This window comes from Alternaria conjuncta (assembly GCF_024043145.1).
Source record: "Alternaria conjuncta strain BMP 0040 chromosome Unknown scaffold_22, whole genome shotgun sequence".
In the NCBI taxonomy this organism is placed as follows: Eukaryota; Fungi; Ascomycota; class Dothideomycetes; order Pleosporales; family Pleosporaceae; genus Alternaria; species Alternaria conjuncta.
In genome coordinates this window covers 170,502-184,216 of record NW_026250111.1, presented here as the reverse complement: position 1 = coordinate 184,216, position 13,715 = coordinate 170,502, and the positions used below count along the sequence as shown (strand labels likewise).

The 13,715-nt window shown below is 53.7% G+C and overlaps 5 protein-coding genes across 5 annotated transcripts; 3 read left to right on the top strand and 2 right to left on the bottom strand.

Annotated features, from left to right (window-relative positions):
* Positions 1-503: 503 nt before the first annotated feature.
* On the top strand, positions 504-2,243 carry J4E85_010283 (uncharacterized protein; the record flags this gene model as incomplete). The annotated part of the gene is made up of 4 exons (XM_051474495.1): positions 504-622; positions 671-1,355; positions 1,455-1,920; positions 1,975-2,243. 4 exons carry the CDS (start codon positions 504-506, stop codon positions 2,241-2,243), a joined length of 1,539 nt encoding a protein of 512 aa, XP_051321685.1.
* Positions 2,244-2,609: 366 nt separating this feature from the next.
* Positions 2,610-3,809, top strand: J4E85_010282 (uncharacterized protein; the record flags this gene model as incomplete). The annotated part of the gene is made up of 3 exons (XM_051474494.1): positions 2,610-2,714; positions 2,774-3,460; positions 3,519-3,809. 3 exons carry the CDS (start codon positions 2,610-2,612, stop codon positions 3,807-3,809), a joined length of 1,083 nt encoding a protein of 360 aa, XP_051321684.1.
* Positions 3,810-4,169: 360 nt separating this feature from the next.
* Positions 4,170-4,796, top strand: J4E85_010281 (uncharacterized protein; the record flags this gene model as incomplete). Its single annotated transcript, XM_051474493.1, has 3 exons — positions 4,170-4,295; positions 4,360-4,624; positions 4,672-4,796. 3 exons carry the CDS (start codon positions 4,170-4,172, stop codon positions 4,794-4,796), a joined length of 516 nt encoding a protein of 171 aa, XP_051321683.1.
* Positions 4,797-7,105: 2,309 nt separating this feature from the next.
* On the bottom strand, positions 7,106-9,460 carry J4E85_010280 (uncharacterized protein; the record flags this gene model as incomplete). The annotated part of the gene is made up of 4 exons (XM_051474492.1): positions 7,106-7,450; positions 7,503-9,157; positions 9,207-9,328; positions 9,396-9,460. The coding sequence occupies 4 exons, from the start codon at positions 9,458-9,460 to the stop codon at positions 7,106-7,108; spliced, it is 2,187 nt and encodes a 728-aa protein (XP_051321682.1).
* A 598-nt stretch (positions 9,461-10,058) lies between these two features.
* On the bottom strand, positions 10,059-12,884 carry COT3 (Elongation factor 2; the record flags this gene model as incomplete). The annotated part of the gene is made up of 5 exons (XM_051474491.1): positions 10,059-10,076; positions 10,130-12,561; positions 12,627-12,684; positions 12,766-12,781; positions 12,877-12,884. The coding sequence occupies 5 exons, from the start codon at positions 12,882-12,884 to the stop codon at positions 10,059-10,061; spliced, it is 2,532 nt and encodes an 843-aa protein (XP_051321681.1).
* Positions 12,885-13,715: the final 831 nt, after the last annotated feature.

Below are 13,715 nucleotides of genomic sequence, written 5' to 3'. Positions count from 1 at the left end.
GAGTCGTGGCAAGAGTCGTGGCGTAGCGGGGTACCCGGGTAGAGATCTCGCCATGACGATGCAAGCAAGTGAGCCCTACGCCCTATCTACAACCGAAAAACGGCCATATACCGACGCTGACACCCGACGGCACATGAAAGGATTGCGACGGCTGTTTGCCTTCAGATAGATGGGTCGGCGATCATCGTGGAGTCCGGGGAAGAGCCGTCTCCACGCCGAAAGGCTCCGCTGGCGACCGTGCCCCAGGCGCTTCACCACTTCGAGAGCTAGTAATGACAGCCATCTACCTTGGCGCGCGCGCGCTCCATCAAAAACGGCGCTGACAAGGACACCGGCCAGACCCAGCTGCGACCCGGCGTGAAGGAGGACCTTCCGGGGGGTGTGGAGTACAAATAAAGCAGAGGTGCGGCTGCGACGTTACGACCTGCCGTTGTTAAGAAAAAGGCCGTTCCTTCCTTCTTTCTCTCTGTACCTGAACGCGCTCAGCACTGACGCGCTTCACCATGGCCGAAGCTCAGACGGATTACGCGGCTGAAAAAGACACGCCGAGCAGCCAACATGAAGACTTCAAGCCAGAGGACGCGCACCAGATTGCGGGACACGGCCATACTGCTACCGACATGCGAGTCTAGCCACTCTCTTCAATCTTCTTTGCTGACAATGTCGACAGCTACGGCCATGCTTTAATGCAATTTGATAAAAAGGCAGAGTCACGTCTCCGCCTGAAGATCGACTTGTACATTATCCCGACCGTGGCCCTTCTCTATTTGTTCTGCTTCATCGACCGTGCCAACATCGGAAACGCTCGTCTAGCGGGCCTCGAGAAGGACCTTGGACTCAGTGGTTACGACTACAATACCGTTCTCTCCGTGTTCTACGTCAGCTACATTGTCTTCGAGATCCCGTCCAATATCTGCTGTAAATGGCTCGGCCCGGGATGGTTCATCCCTATCATCTCACTATGCTTCGGTATCGTATCGATTGGCACGGCTTTTGTTCACAACATTCATGCCATTTGTGGCGTACGCTTTCTGCTGGGTATCTTTGAAGCTGGTATGCTACCAGGCATTGCATACTACATGTCTCGGTGGTACAGACGCTCCGAGCTTGCGTTCAGACTGTCGCTGTACATTGTCATGTCCCCCCTAGCTGGCGCTTTCGGAGGCTTGTTGGCTTCAGCGATTCTCACGCTCGATTCCTTCGGCTCGCTCACACGCTGGAGGATGATCTTTGCTATCGAGGGCATTGTCACATGCTGCTTGGCCCTTATCTCCTTCATGACGCTCACAGATCGTCCGGAGACTGCGCGCTGGTTGACGCAGGAAGAGAAGGATTTGGCGATTGCTCGTGTCAAGGTATGTCACCATCTACTCTGGAAGATGCATTGCACAGTAAAGTGTGCATTGGGCTAGACAAATCGGTGTGTATAGTACAACTGCTGACTTTTGATCCAGTCCGAACGTGTCGGCCAGAACGAGGTTCTGGATAAGCTAGACAGGAAGAAGACGCTTCGCGGTATCTTCAATCCTGTGGTACTGGGGACTTCATTCATCTTCCTTCTCGACAACATCACGGTGCAGGGTCTAGCTTTCTTCGCGCCCACGATTGTCAAGACGATATACCCAAACGATACGGTTGTTTCGCAGCAACTCCATACCGTGCCACCATACATTGTGGGCGCCTTCTTTACACTTCTCCTACCATTCCTGAGCTGGAGATTCGACAGGCGCATGATTTTCTTCATCCTGGGAGCGCCACTCATGATGATCGGATACATCATGTTCTTAGCCAGTACAGACGGGCAAGTTCGATATGGTGCTACCTTCCTCATCGCGTCGGGAGCATTCTCGTTTGGCGCGCTGTGCAACGCGCAGGGCTCTGCCAACGTTGTGTCCGACACGGCGCGTGCATCCGCTATCGGTAAGTACCCGAATCTTTATGTCATAATCAAAGCAAAGTCTGACTGAATGTTAGGTACTGTTGTCATGTTCGGTAACGTAGGCGGGCTGATCTCGACCTGGAGTTTCCTCCCCACAGATGCGCCCAATTATCCCATCGGTAATGGGCTCAACCTGGCGACCAGCAGTACGATCTTGATATCGAGTATCCTTCTGTTGCTCTGGATCAACAGGAGCAACAAGCAGCGTGAGGCCATTGATGTTGACCAGGAGCTGGCTGGCAAGTCGCAGGGAGAGATTGAGGATCTGGATTGGCGGCACCCGTCGTTCAGGTGGAGGCCCTAAAGGAACCTGCATCACTAACGTATCATACGAAACGAATGCCAACCATGATTCTTGTATGAAGAAATACCAAGTGCAATAAAGATGCTCCTGATGAATCCCTATGTGTGTTGTATTGCAAAGACCGAGCAATCCCCGTCATCCGGATTCCCCGCATCGATCGATAAGCATACCCTCCGCCCCGAACGCGACCTCGGTCCAGCGACTCTTTCGTCATGCATCCGAGCACGACAACCATGATGAGCTATTCGGGTCATCGCTCCGCGCATCGAAGCTGCACATATCTAATCACACATCCTCCCTAGCCTGTTCACCCGACATTGAACTGCTACGCGTCATCACATCACGTCTCAATCGCCATCAGCAACAATGCCTTCCGCCATCGTGATCAGGCAAGTCGAAGGCAAGCCAGGAAAGGTCTACTACCCACTCGAGAAGATAACTGTCCCCGAGCCCAAGCCGAAGGAAAATGAAGTAGGCTCCCTCTACCACAACCTGACACTCGCGCACAATCTAATCCCCATCACCACCAGGCCCTCATAACCCTCACCGCCGCCGCGCTCAACCACCGCGATCTCTTCATCCGCCAACACCTCTACCCCGGCACAACCTTCGGCGTACCCCTCCTCGCAGACGGCGTCGGCATCGTCACCTCCGCCGGCGCATCCCCCTCGGCACAATCATGGCTCAACAAGCGCGTCTTGCTGAACCCGGGTACGGGCTGGAAGGACAGCATGGACGGCCCCGAACATCCCAAGGGGTATGCGATAATGGGCGGCACGAAGAGCAATCCCGTGGGCACACTACAAGATGTCTGCGCGCTCGACGCCAGTGAGCTGGAGGAATGTCCCGACCATCTCAACGACGAGGAGGCTGCTGCGCTGCCCCTTACCGGGCTGACGGCGTGGCGCGCGTTCTGGGTTAAGAGCGGGAATGCGATGCCAGGACGGAATATCCTCGTCACGGGCATTGGAGGCGGTGTCGCGCTTATGGTGTTGCTGTTCGCTGTGGCACAAGGTTGCAATGTCTACGTGACGAGCGGGAACCAGGAGAAGATTGACAAGGCGGTCAAGTTGGGTGCGAAGGGAGGCGTTATCTACAAGGAGAAGGATTGGGATAAGAAACTTCAGGCCATGCTGCCCAAGGAGAGGAAGTACCTTGATGCTATTGTTGATGGCGCGGGCGGTGATGTTGTTAAAGTGGGGAGTAAGATACTCAAGGTTCGTTTCTCCCTCCATCTCTCCATTCCTGCGACAACAGGCTGATTCATCGATATAGGCTGGCGGCGTCATCTCCATATACGGCATGACTGTGTCCCCCAAGATGGACTTCCTCATGTCCGCCGTGTTGCGCAACATCGAAGTCCGTGGCTCGACCATGGGTTCGAGGAAGGAGTTCGCTGATATGGTGCGCTTTGTCAAGGAGAAGAAGATGAAGCCTGTGGTCAGTCGCAGTGTGCATGGTTTGGATGTGGAGAAGATTGATACCCTGTTTGAGGATATGAAGAGCGCGAGTCAGTTTGGTAAGTTGGTTGTTACGCTGGGGCAGGGTAAGGCGAGTAAGTTGTAGGGTCTATCAGTTACTTCGATGCGTCTCTCTTCAGATACCTAAGTCTTTGTCCGAGAAAGCCACACTTTACAGCTCAGTAAAGCTACCATGAGGATTATGCTGGCGCCCGACGAGCGCATATGGACCGCCCGTGTTTCTTTGTCCGGGCCTGTATGAAACCAACGGAGTGAGCGGAGTGAGTGAGAGGAGGGTCGGACACGCACTCCCTCCGGCAATACATCGGAGTTAGAGGTTGGGTTACACAAATAAGCATGACTACATAGCATCGCTTTTGAGCCCCAGAAAGCTTCTTCTTGCATCATCAACATTTACTCCTCGTCTGCAACGGTTACGTCATAGTCAAGCAAGGATATCACGACCATGTCTACACGAGACTCGGATAAGGAAACACCGTACATACCCCATAACAGTCTAAAGCAAGATGGCTACTCCAAAGAAGGCGAGGCGACAGCTACATGCTATTGCGGAGCTGTACAACTAGCATTTGTAAGTTCGTGCACCAGCGGCACCATGGTCTTCCTATACCACAAAGTTCTAATGCTCAACGCAGCCAACCACCGCCCCAGGCCTCGTAGACACCTTCGTCTGCCACTGCACCGATTGCCGAAAGATCACAGCGTCAGCTTTCACCTCAGCCTTCATTGTCGCGGCTTCAGCTGTCAAGCACATCCGCGGCCAGGACAACCTGAAGAAGTTCTCACAGTCTCAGACGACTGCTTCTGGCCAGGCGATGACGAACTGTTTCTGCGATACATGTGGAACGCTCATGTACCGGCTGACTGAGCGGCATCCCGAATTTACCCTAATGAGGCTTGGTATGTAACGTTCTTCGGCCAAGCGAAGTGTGTACTAAATGCCGCAGGCACCGTCGACGATCTGAATCTGATGGAGGGCTTACTGCGACCCAAGCGAGAGGTTTACGTCAAGGACAGGGTGAGTTGGGTCCATGGAGTGGAAGGAGCGAGACAGAGTGAGATCATGGAGTAGCTACTGAAAACCACAACTGGGAAAATGAACAATTACCATGGCTGCAACATGGGGAAAGTTCACTTTACAGTACTATCTCAGATACAAGGTTCATTGGTGTCCTAGCTTGATGTCGCACCTGCTCAACAAAATTGAGGGTGAACAGTAAAGCTTATACATTTCCCATGAACACGACCCAACGGACATGCTTACCAAATCACCGATATCCTCCAAATCGCATGCAACCGATCCCTGCATATCGTCAGGAACCACCAATCGGCCACTAACACCGCAGATCAGGCCTCAAGCGTGAAGCCGTCCCAACGGAAAGTACGCGACGCGTGCCATAATTGTTTTTCTGGCTTGGAAAGACCAAAACAAGTCCGTAGCAACGAACCCTCCCCTTTCGTCGTTTGTTTCGATCCATTCGATCCCAGAACCGGGGGTCGTTGTTCTTGAATCCTTACCTTGTGGGGCTGGAAGTTGTAGGAAATGCGGAGTCGGGGTTAAAACGACGTTTTTCCATGTGTGTAATACATCGATGACGAAATGATATATTGGCTTACAGAGCAAACCATCGATAACAACAACCACAACAATAGCCGGTATAGCCACTGAACGAACGGAAGGGAAAACAAGACCTGCATTATCTGATCTGTCAGCCAACTTCGCAGCTCCCGCGAAAGTTTTAGTGCTCACTATTACAAATCCTGGGGTACACAACATATCGCGAGGCAGGCAAGGAAGGGGAGAGGAACATAAAAAAGAGAAGGAAAGCCAGTCGAAACCATGAAGTTCATCAAGCAAATCGCCCAGCGCTTGAATCCCGATTTACACATCCCCGGCACCGACAATCCACCACCAGCCGTCCTGCGCAAGTCAAAGAGCTCAACCACACTACTAGTAACAGAGAAACGAAAAGAACTCTCCACGCCACCATCGCACGCCTCTCTGCGCAAGAAAGCAAGTTCCATGTTCCTAGGCCGCGGGTCTAACATCCAAGATTTCGCAAACTGGGGAGATACACCAATCCAAAGTAGTGGCACGCCTACCGAGGCAACAGCATCAGCAACTAGTCTTCCCCCGCCTTTACCATCAACACCAGTACGAGCGCCAGGAAACGCCTACGCGCTATCCCCATCCCCGCTTTCAACACCGCGACCATCGACGCAGAACTCCACAAGGACAACACAGCCTTCCACGCAAACCTCACGGCAACCCTCGACGCGCACGTCTACCAGAACATCAACGCGAACCACTCAAACGCCCACGCCCGTCATACCATTCACACCCTCACCGCGTGACCCCGCACCAATAGCCTCATCCATGGCCATGTCCGTCAGCACATCCGATAAATCCCTGCCTTACTTCCCGCTCGCAGGGCAGGCCAAAGACGGGTTTTCCAACAACGAAGAAGCGACTGCGACGTGTTTCTGCGGCACGGTGCAACTCGCTTTTCCGGTCGAGGGCCCGGGTCTGGTATCGACGTTTGTGTGTAATTGTGCGGATTGCAGGAAAATTACTGCGAGTATGTTTGCTAGTAATTTTACGGTTAGGGATTCGTAAGTCTTTTTTCTTTCCCATTGAATGGATCTTGGGGCTGGGAGAAGGACGTCACTGACAGAGATGTAACAGACACCTGCGCCACCTCCGTGGTCGTGCGAACTTGTCGTCGTATGGTCAGGCCTCGACGATAGCTTCGGGTCATACTATGACGAACTACTTTTGCAAGACTTGCGGGACGCTCATGTATCGCGTTGGCGCTGCTTTCCCTGATTGTTCCATCTTGCGGCTTGGGACAGTGGATGATTTCAATCTCGTCGAGACGAAGTTGAAGCCGACGCGCGAGCTGTTTGTTAAGGATCGCGTAAGTTGGTTTGACGGTGTGAAGGGGGATGAGGTGAAAAGTTTTCAGGCTATGTTGTGAACAGGGTGTGGGTTTTGAAAGGCCTGGAGGAAGGAGTTTGGGAACAGGGGAGGATGTTGTACGGAGCGACGTGGCAAGTGAACATGTTGTTGGAGCTGGTGTACGGAGTTGGGGGGACAGGGGCAGGCTCAACTGGTAATGATTAGATACGAGGGCTGGAGTGTAATGTTGTATATGAGGTGGGGCGTGGAAGTCTCTTGAATATCTGCGCCAATGTGACGTTGTCAGACTTAAGATATGGTATATTGATGCATTGCATTCATGCGAAGAGGCTATCTCGAGAACACACCATGCTCCTTGACCTAAAAGCATGACTCCACGCTGATGTATGATAGTAATATAGAAGAAGGAGAGAAGCACGTTACATAGTCTGTCACTGCACATCACATGCCAAGGGTATCACTTACAGCCACTCATCCACATCATCCGCAACATCCATATCCGCATCCACACCCCCCATCTGCCGATCTTCATCTTCTTCGACCTTGATCTCTTGCTCTCCGATGGTAGCGGAAGAGTCATCACCATCATCGTCGTGGAGAGCTGTGGGTGCATCATCCGTCGTCGTCACGGATTTGAGACCACCAAAGGCGTCGTTCGGAACCCATGCGAGATCGAGTTTGCCAACGTCGGGGATATTGAGGGATTGGTCAAGGAAAGTTTCTGCTTGGTAGCGCTCTTTGAAGGTTAGGATGAGGGTGTCGGCTTGCTCGGGGTGACGCTCAATATTTGTGCATTCGGGTATGTTCTGTACATATCGTTAGCAGAGATGAACGAATACACGTATAACTTCTACTCACGAGAAGGTGCTGCCGCAGAGACTCATCCCTCGGTGTATCTGGCTGGATCTGGGTGACTGCCAGACGCCTAGGCCGGTTGTCGAGCTTCTTATTCACTACACTTCGACCAGCATAACCACCTGCACGGCCTCTGTACGCGCCCCGGTAAGGTCCAAAGCCCCTACCCCGAGGTGCAAAGGGAGCGTATCCTCGACCTCGGTAAGCTGGATTGAAGGCGCCACGGCCATGTGTCTCCTGCTCACCAGGACCATGTTGATCGAAAAGTTCTGCTGCTTCGGCCTGGAGCGTTGCAAGAGTCTGAGCGAAGTCATCGTTCGGGTCCCCTGACAGTTCAGCAAGTTGTCGCTTGATCTCTTCTATCTCCTTGTTCTTTTCTTCCAGCTGTCTCTCGATGTCTGCAGCTCTCGCGTCTGCTTCCGCAGCCTTGCGACGGCGCTCCTCAAACGCTTTCTGAGCTTCTGCCTGCCTAATGGCGATCGCCTCTAGGTCGAGCTTCTCCTCTTCGTCTTCTTGCTTCTCCTGAGCCAACTTTTCCTTTGTTTCTGGTGCGTACCAGTAGACCTTGACGAACCGGTTCTCAAAGACGGCTTTGGGACTATGATAAGCACGCCTAGCGGTCTGGCGATCAGCAAACTTGATCACTGCTAACTGCCTCCTAGAGTGTAGTTCGAGCTCATCGATGTCACCAAACTCTGAGAAGTAGCTCCGTATGCTGTCCTCGTTGAAATGCTCCGCTGGGATCTGCTCGACGACAAGAGTCCTATTCAACTTGTCACGCGAGTAGCCCGGCAAAGAGAACGATGCGCGTGCCCTTCTACCCTTAGTTGCACGAGGCTGGCTACCGGACACTCCTTGCTTGTTGAATCCTCTGGATGGCTGTACAGCAAGGAATGACTGCTCCGGATCGTATTCGGGGATTTCGTCAGGCGAAACGGCTACGGCGGCGTCGCTATGTTCGTGTGGACATAGGCTACCCAGCGCGCAGAAACCCCTCTCGTAATAATCAGCACACTTTGTCTTGGGTTGTCCTTGGCTTGAGCCACCGTCTTGCGTATTGGAGAAAGGAAGTTGAGGCATGCCCGGCAGATTTGCCCCGAAGGCTGCTGCCATGGCAAAGAAAGCCATGGGATCTGAGGTATCGAACGGTAAAGGGCCTGGCGGCGGCGGTGGAAGGTTTGCGAAATTCGGCATACCGCCAAAACTCGCGAACGCGTTCTGTGTCCGCGCATCTCCAGTCCCGGCATTCCTACCGCTTCTGCGAGCTGTCTGCTTCGACGGCCTGTTATTTCCTGCGCCGGTGCGGGTATAGTGTGGATCCTGGCCCTCTTGTGACTGGCTGTTGTCCCTCTCTAACACCTTGCGCTTTCTCGACTGATTCGAACCATCCTGATATAAACCCTGCGCAGTCGGTCGATCGGGTAAGAGGTGTGATGCTGCTGAGTTCCTCTTGGCGGCAGGACCTTTCGGGGCCCCAAATGGCACGTTCGACGGATGCGGTTCGTATTCGAAGTTCGTGCTGCCAACTATGGACTGTATGGGCGCGGATTGTGAGGCTTGCGACGATGCTTGTGGTTTCGCGTCATTCGCTTTCGGCTTCGGAAGATAGCTCTTAGCTTTGAGTGCTGCAATGACGTCTTTTGCAAAAGGCTCGGTGTCTTTGGGCCATTAGCGACGAAGTGTTACGTAGCCTTCGCATGCGCTTACTTTCCGGGCCAAGAAAGTCTTGCAGTGACTCGATCAAGGTACGCTGCACGTTTGCATCCGTATCGTCGACCGTAACGAGAGCGGCTACATAGTCAGCGAGCACTCCGCCTTCCACACCGGAGCTGCAATGCAGATCAGTATGCGCCTGCGCGACAGCTTTGGTGAGAGCAATGTGTAGCTCCGACTTACATGTTCTCCACGTTCGGCAGCAACCAACTCTTGAACACGGCATGATCTTTCTCCTCGAGTAACATGGCGAATACTAGGAGCAAATTACATTCATAACCAGGTTGCGCGATCGCGGTAATGTCGAGTTGCAGTCTGGTACTGCGCTGTGGTGTTTCTGGTGTGGCTTGGATTGCGCCGAGCGTACATCTTTCGCGTTGCTACTAGCGCGACGGCATTGTCATAGCTCTCTTACCCGTGAGCACGTGACGCCGATGCCCCGCTACATTCACCATCTCGAACTCCTGGATGATCTAAGCAGAAGGAGGTGCACCTACCAGGCCTGGACACTGGATGCATTCACTCACAACAACATCACCTTTACTAAAATACGTCACACATGAAAGATGCTTAGGTATTTGTGCGATATAGCTTGATCTTCTCCAACTATACTACACTGAGAACATGTAAGGAAAAGGGTCATCATCCGTATCTTTCGTGCAAAGCCCCAAAAAACCTGACTAATATCAAGGGCGAAACCGCCCGGACCGACATTTACTAGCTCTGGTTGTCCCATTGGGGAGCTGTTTGCGTCATACATCGACCAGCGGCCACGAGCTTGCCCATGACTGTCGGATGACCCAGAATCGCGAATAAAGGAAATCTAACGCTTTTGCGAGCATTCCCTTATAGCTTGTCGTAGTACTGCAGGATTCGTTAGCATATGCTGTTTCTAGACCATGCGGAAGGAAACTTACGTTGGAAACGTCGGGCACTTCAGTCTTGATACCCTTGCGCTTGCGCATGTCGAAGACGATCTTTCCGGTGAGGGTGGAGGGGTCAAGTGCCGAGCCACCAGTGAGATGTTGCCAATGGTCGAAGACTTGTTGTGGGAAGGCCTGTCCACCAGTGGCGGCACGGAGATCGGCAGTGAAACCGAAGGACTCGTTGACGGGAAGGTACGCCTTGACGTTGAAGAGAGGAGTACCAACACGCTGGGCCTCCTCGAAAACGTGACCTCTCCTGCGGGTGAGGACACCGTAGATACCACCCATAGCCTGCTCGGGAACCTGGATCTCGCAGAGGTAGACGGGCTCGAGAAGAGTGGGCTCGGCAAGAAGAGTGGCGGCGTAGAGGACACGGCGCGCAGTGGGGATGATCTGACCACCACCACGGTGAATGGCATCAGCGTGGAGGGTAACATCCATGATGTTGAAGCGGATGGAGCGCATGGGCTCCTCAGCAATGGGACCTTCCTTGGTAGCCCACTGGAAACCAGAGACGACGGAGTCCTTGATTTCACTCAGGTACTGGACGGCCTTGGTCTGGTCAACGAGCAAGTTGGCACCGGTGGTGTCGGGACCGAAGCACCAGATCTTACGGGCATCGGTGACGTCCCAGCCGTGCTCGTCAGCAAGGATACGGGCACGCGACTTGATATCATCACGAGGAGCGATGACACCAGTCTCGATAGCGCGGGACACCTCCTCGTCCAAAGGCTGAGCAGTGAGGTAGAGACGGTTGTGCTTGTTGGGCGACTTGGACAGCGCGGTGATGCTGGAAGTGGCGTTGACGGTCTCACGGTACTGCACGACGGGGTCGGAGATACGGAGAGGAACACCGGCGTGGTCCTCCTCGAGATCCTTCAAGCAGATCTCCAAGTGCAACTCACCGGCACCGGCGACAACGTGCTCACCAGATGGCGAGATGTAGGTCAGAACGCAGGGGTCGGACTTGGAGAGACGCTTAAGACCCTCGACGAGCTTAGGCAGATCCTGGGCGTTCTTGACCTCAACGGAACGCTGCACAACGGGAGAGACGGAGAACTTCATAACCTTGAGGTTGTGGGCAGTCTCGTTGGTGGTGAGGGTACCAGACTTGAGCAAGAACTGGTCAACACCGACAAGACCGAGAATGTTACCGGCGGGGACGTTGTCAATGGGCTCGATGAAACGACCCATCATGAGAATGGTACGCTGGATGGCCTTGATGAACAAGTCCTCCTTCTTTCCGGGGGTGTAGTTGGGGCCCTGAATGCGGACCTTGAGACCGGAGCGGACGGTACCGGAGAAGACACGACCGAAAGCGTAGAAACGACCCTTGTCGGAAGTGGGCACCATCTTGGAGACGTACAGCATGAGAGGACCGTTGTGGTCACAGTCCCGGATACCGATGGCGTTGACATCGTCGTGGGGACCCTCGTAAAGAGTCTCCATACGGTACTTCTGAGCGGTGACGGGAGAAGGAAGATGGAGAATCATCATCTCGAGGAGAGCGTCAGCGGCGGGAAGGAACTTCCTCATGACAACCTTGAGGAGCTGCTTGCCCTCGAGATCCTTCTCATCGGAAGTGAGCTTGATCTCAAGCTTCTCGAGGAGAGTGGGGATCTCGTCGGTCTTGAAGTTCATAACCGCCTGGAAGATGCGGAAGATGGGGTCCAAGATGAACTGGTTGAAAGCACGCTCGAGGGGCTGACCCTCGTGTGTGCCAACCTTGGTCCACTTCTTGGTCTTGGGGTTGAAGAAGGAGTCACCCCAGAGACGCTCCATCATCTTGTTCTTGTCGACACCGAACTTCTTGGCGTACCTGGAAGCGAACTGGCGGATGGTGAAAGCCCAGCCGTGGAGACCGGAACCGAAGGCGATGGTACCCTTCTCGGGGTAGACCTGGACATCACCAAGGGCCTTGTCGTAGTAGGTGGCGATGACGACGTTGACGGACTCGATGACACGGGAGAAGTTCTGGTACAGGTCCTCCTTGCTGAGCTGGAGCTCGAGAAGAGCACGGTCGACCTTGTTGATGATGACGACGGGCTTGATACGCTCACCAAGAGCCTGACGCAGGACAGTCTCGGTCTGAACGCAGACACCCTCGATGGTGTCGACGACAACGAGCGCACCATCGGTGACACGGAGAGCAGCAGTGACTTCAGATGAGAAGTCAACGTGACCGGGCGAGTCGATCAAGTTGATCAAGAAGTCGTTCTTGGTGGTAGGAACGGGAATGTCCTTGAGGTCGTCCTCGTCCTTGAGGGTGGCGTACAGGGAGATGGCAGTCGACTTGATAGTGACACCACGCTCCTGCTCGTCAGCTCGGGTGTCGGTGAAACGAGCCTCACCAGCCTTGGCAGCCGAGATAATACCGGCACGCTGAACGAGCGAGTCGGTGAGGGTGGACTTTCCGTGATCGACTGTGGTGGGGTATGTTAGCTTTCTGTCCAGCCCGATGCTGCGGGGTTGCCACGAGAGCGCTTACCGTGGGCAATGACGGACATGTTCCTAATGTTCTTAGGGTCGTCCATGAGACCACGGATCTAGCCGCGCAGTCAGTATTCATCCTTCCGGTGTTGCCAATATCGACGTGTGGTGCGGGGTGATGTGTGCGCGGAACGTACCTCCTCGACAGTGAAGCTGGCGTCATGTTAGCGATTGTCCAATTGTTCCCGCAGACAAGAGACGAGAAGTCCAAGCCTTGGAGGGAGATGGGGATGGCGTCGGCAACTTACTTGACCATCTTTGCGGTGTTGGTACTGTTCTTCTTTTACGAAAATTCAGTGGAGGGGAGTTGACGAATACCCCGCTTTGAGCGCGCGGATTCGGAGTATAGGGCGCGGGTTGAGCTGATGTCTCTGGCGATGCAGTCGACCAGAGTCAGACAGACGGGAGTTGATTATAAGCCGTAGAGGCGGGCGTGCGTCTGGTGAGAAGAGTTCTGCGAGGGGGAGCGAAGGTTTTTAGTAGAGCTAGTGGTGGGGTCAGTCGCGCTTTCCTCGCTAAAGCACGGCCCACCAGTGGCGCGAAGTAGCCTGTAATGCCCAAACTGGCCATGCTGCGGCGCCCTTTCGCTTTGGTACCGCACAACTCGATGTGCTGAATTCTATGATTTCCCCAGAATTGAGGCCATGACTCCACTGATCTCTCGCGGTACTGCCAGTCACTCGTCTGCGGATTACAATGCGGCGGCCCAATACATACCATTGGGTAGCGCCGCGACTGGTGTGGGTCATGATCGGGGGGAAATATCGTCACTTGTAATTTCACCTACTAGATTTGGCCTTGCAGCGGAAAAATGCATGGCTGCATGTGCCCCAGTTGGGTGTTTGTGGCAAGTCTACGCCTTGCAAAGCCCCAAATTATCATGCACTGGTACAATGGTTACCATCTTTCGTGATTTCCTTGTCAACAGCGCCATGGCACAGGTTTCAGAAGCACCTTGGTTGGAATCCGTCCGGAAATAGATGACCTCAGCAATCTAATCGAGCAATTTCAGTGCCCTCCCGCCCTCAAGGAATTGCAATATCATGACTCTCTCATTTTGGCCAAATATCTATTGGGTCAAAAGCAG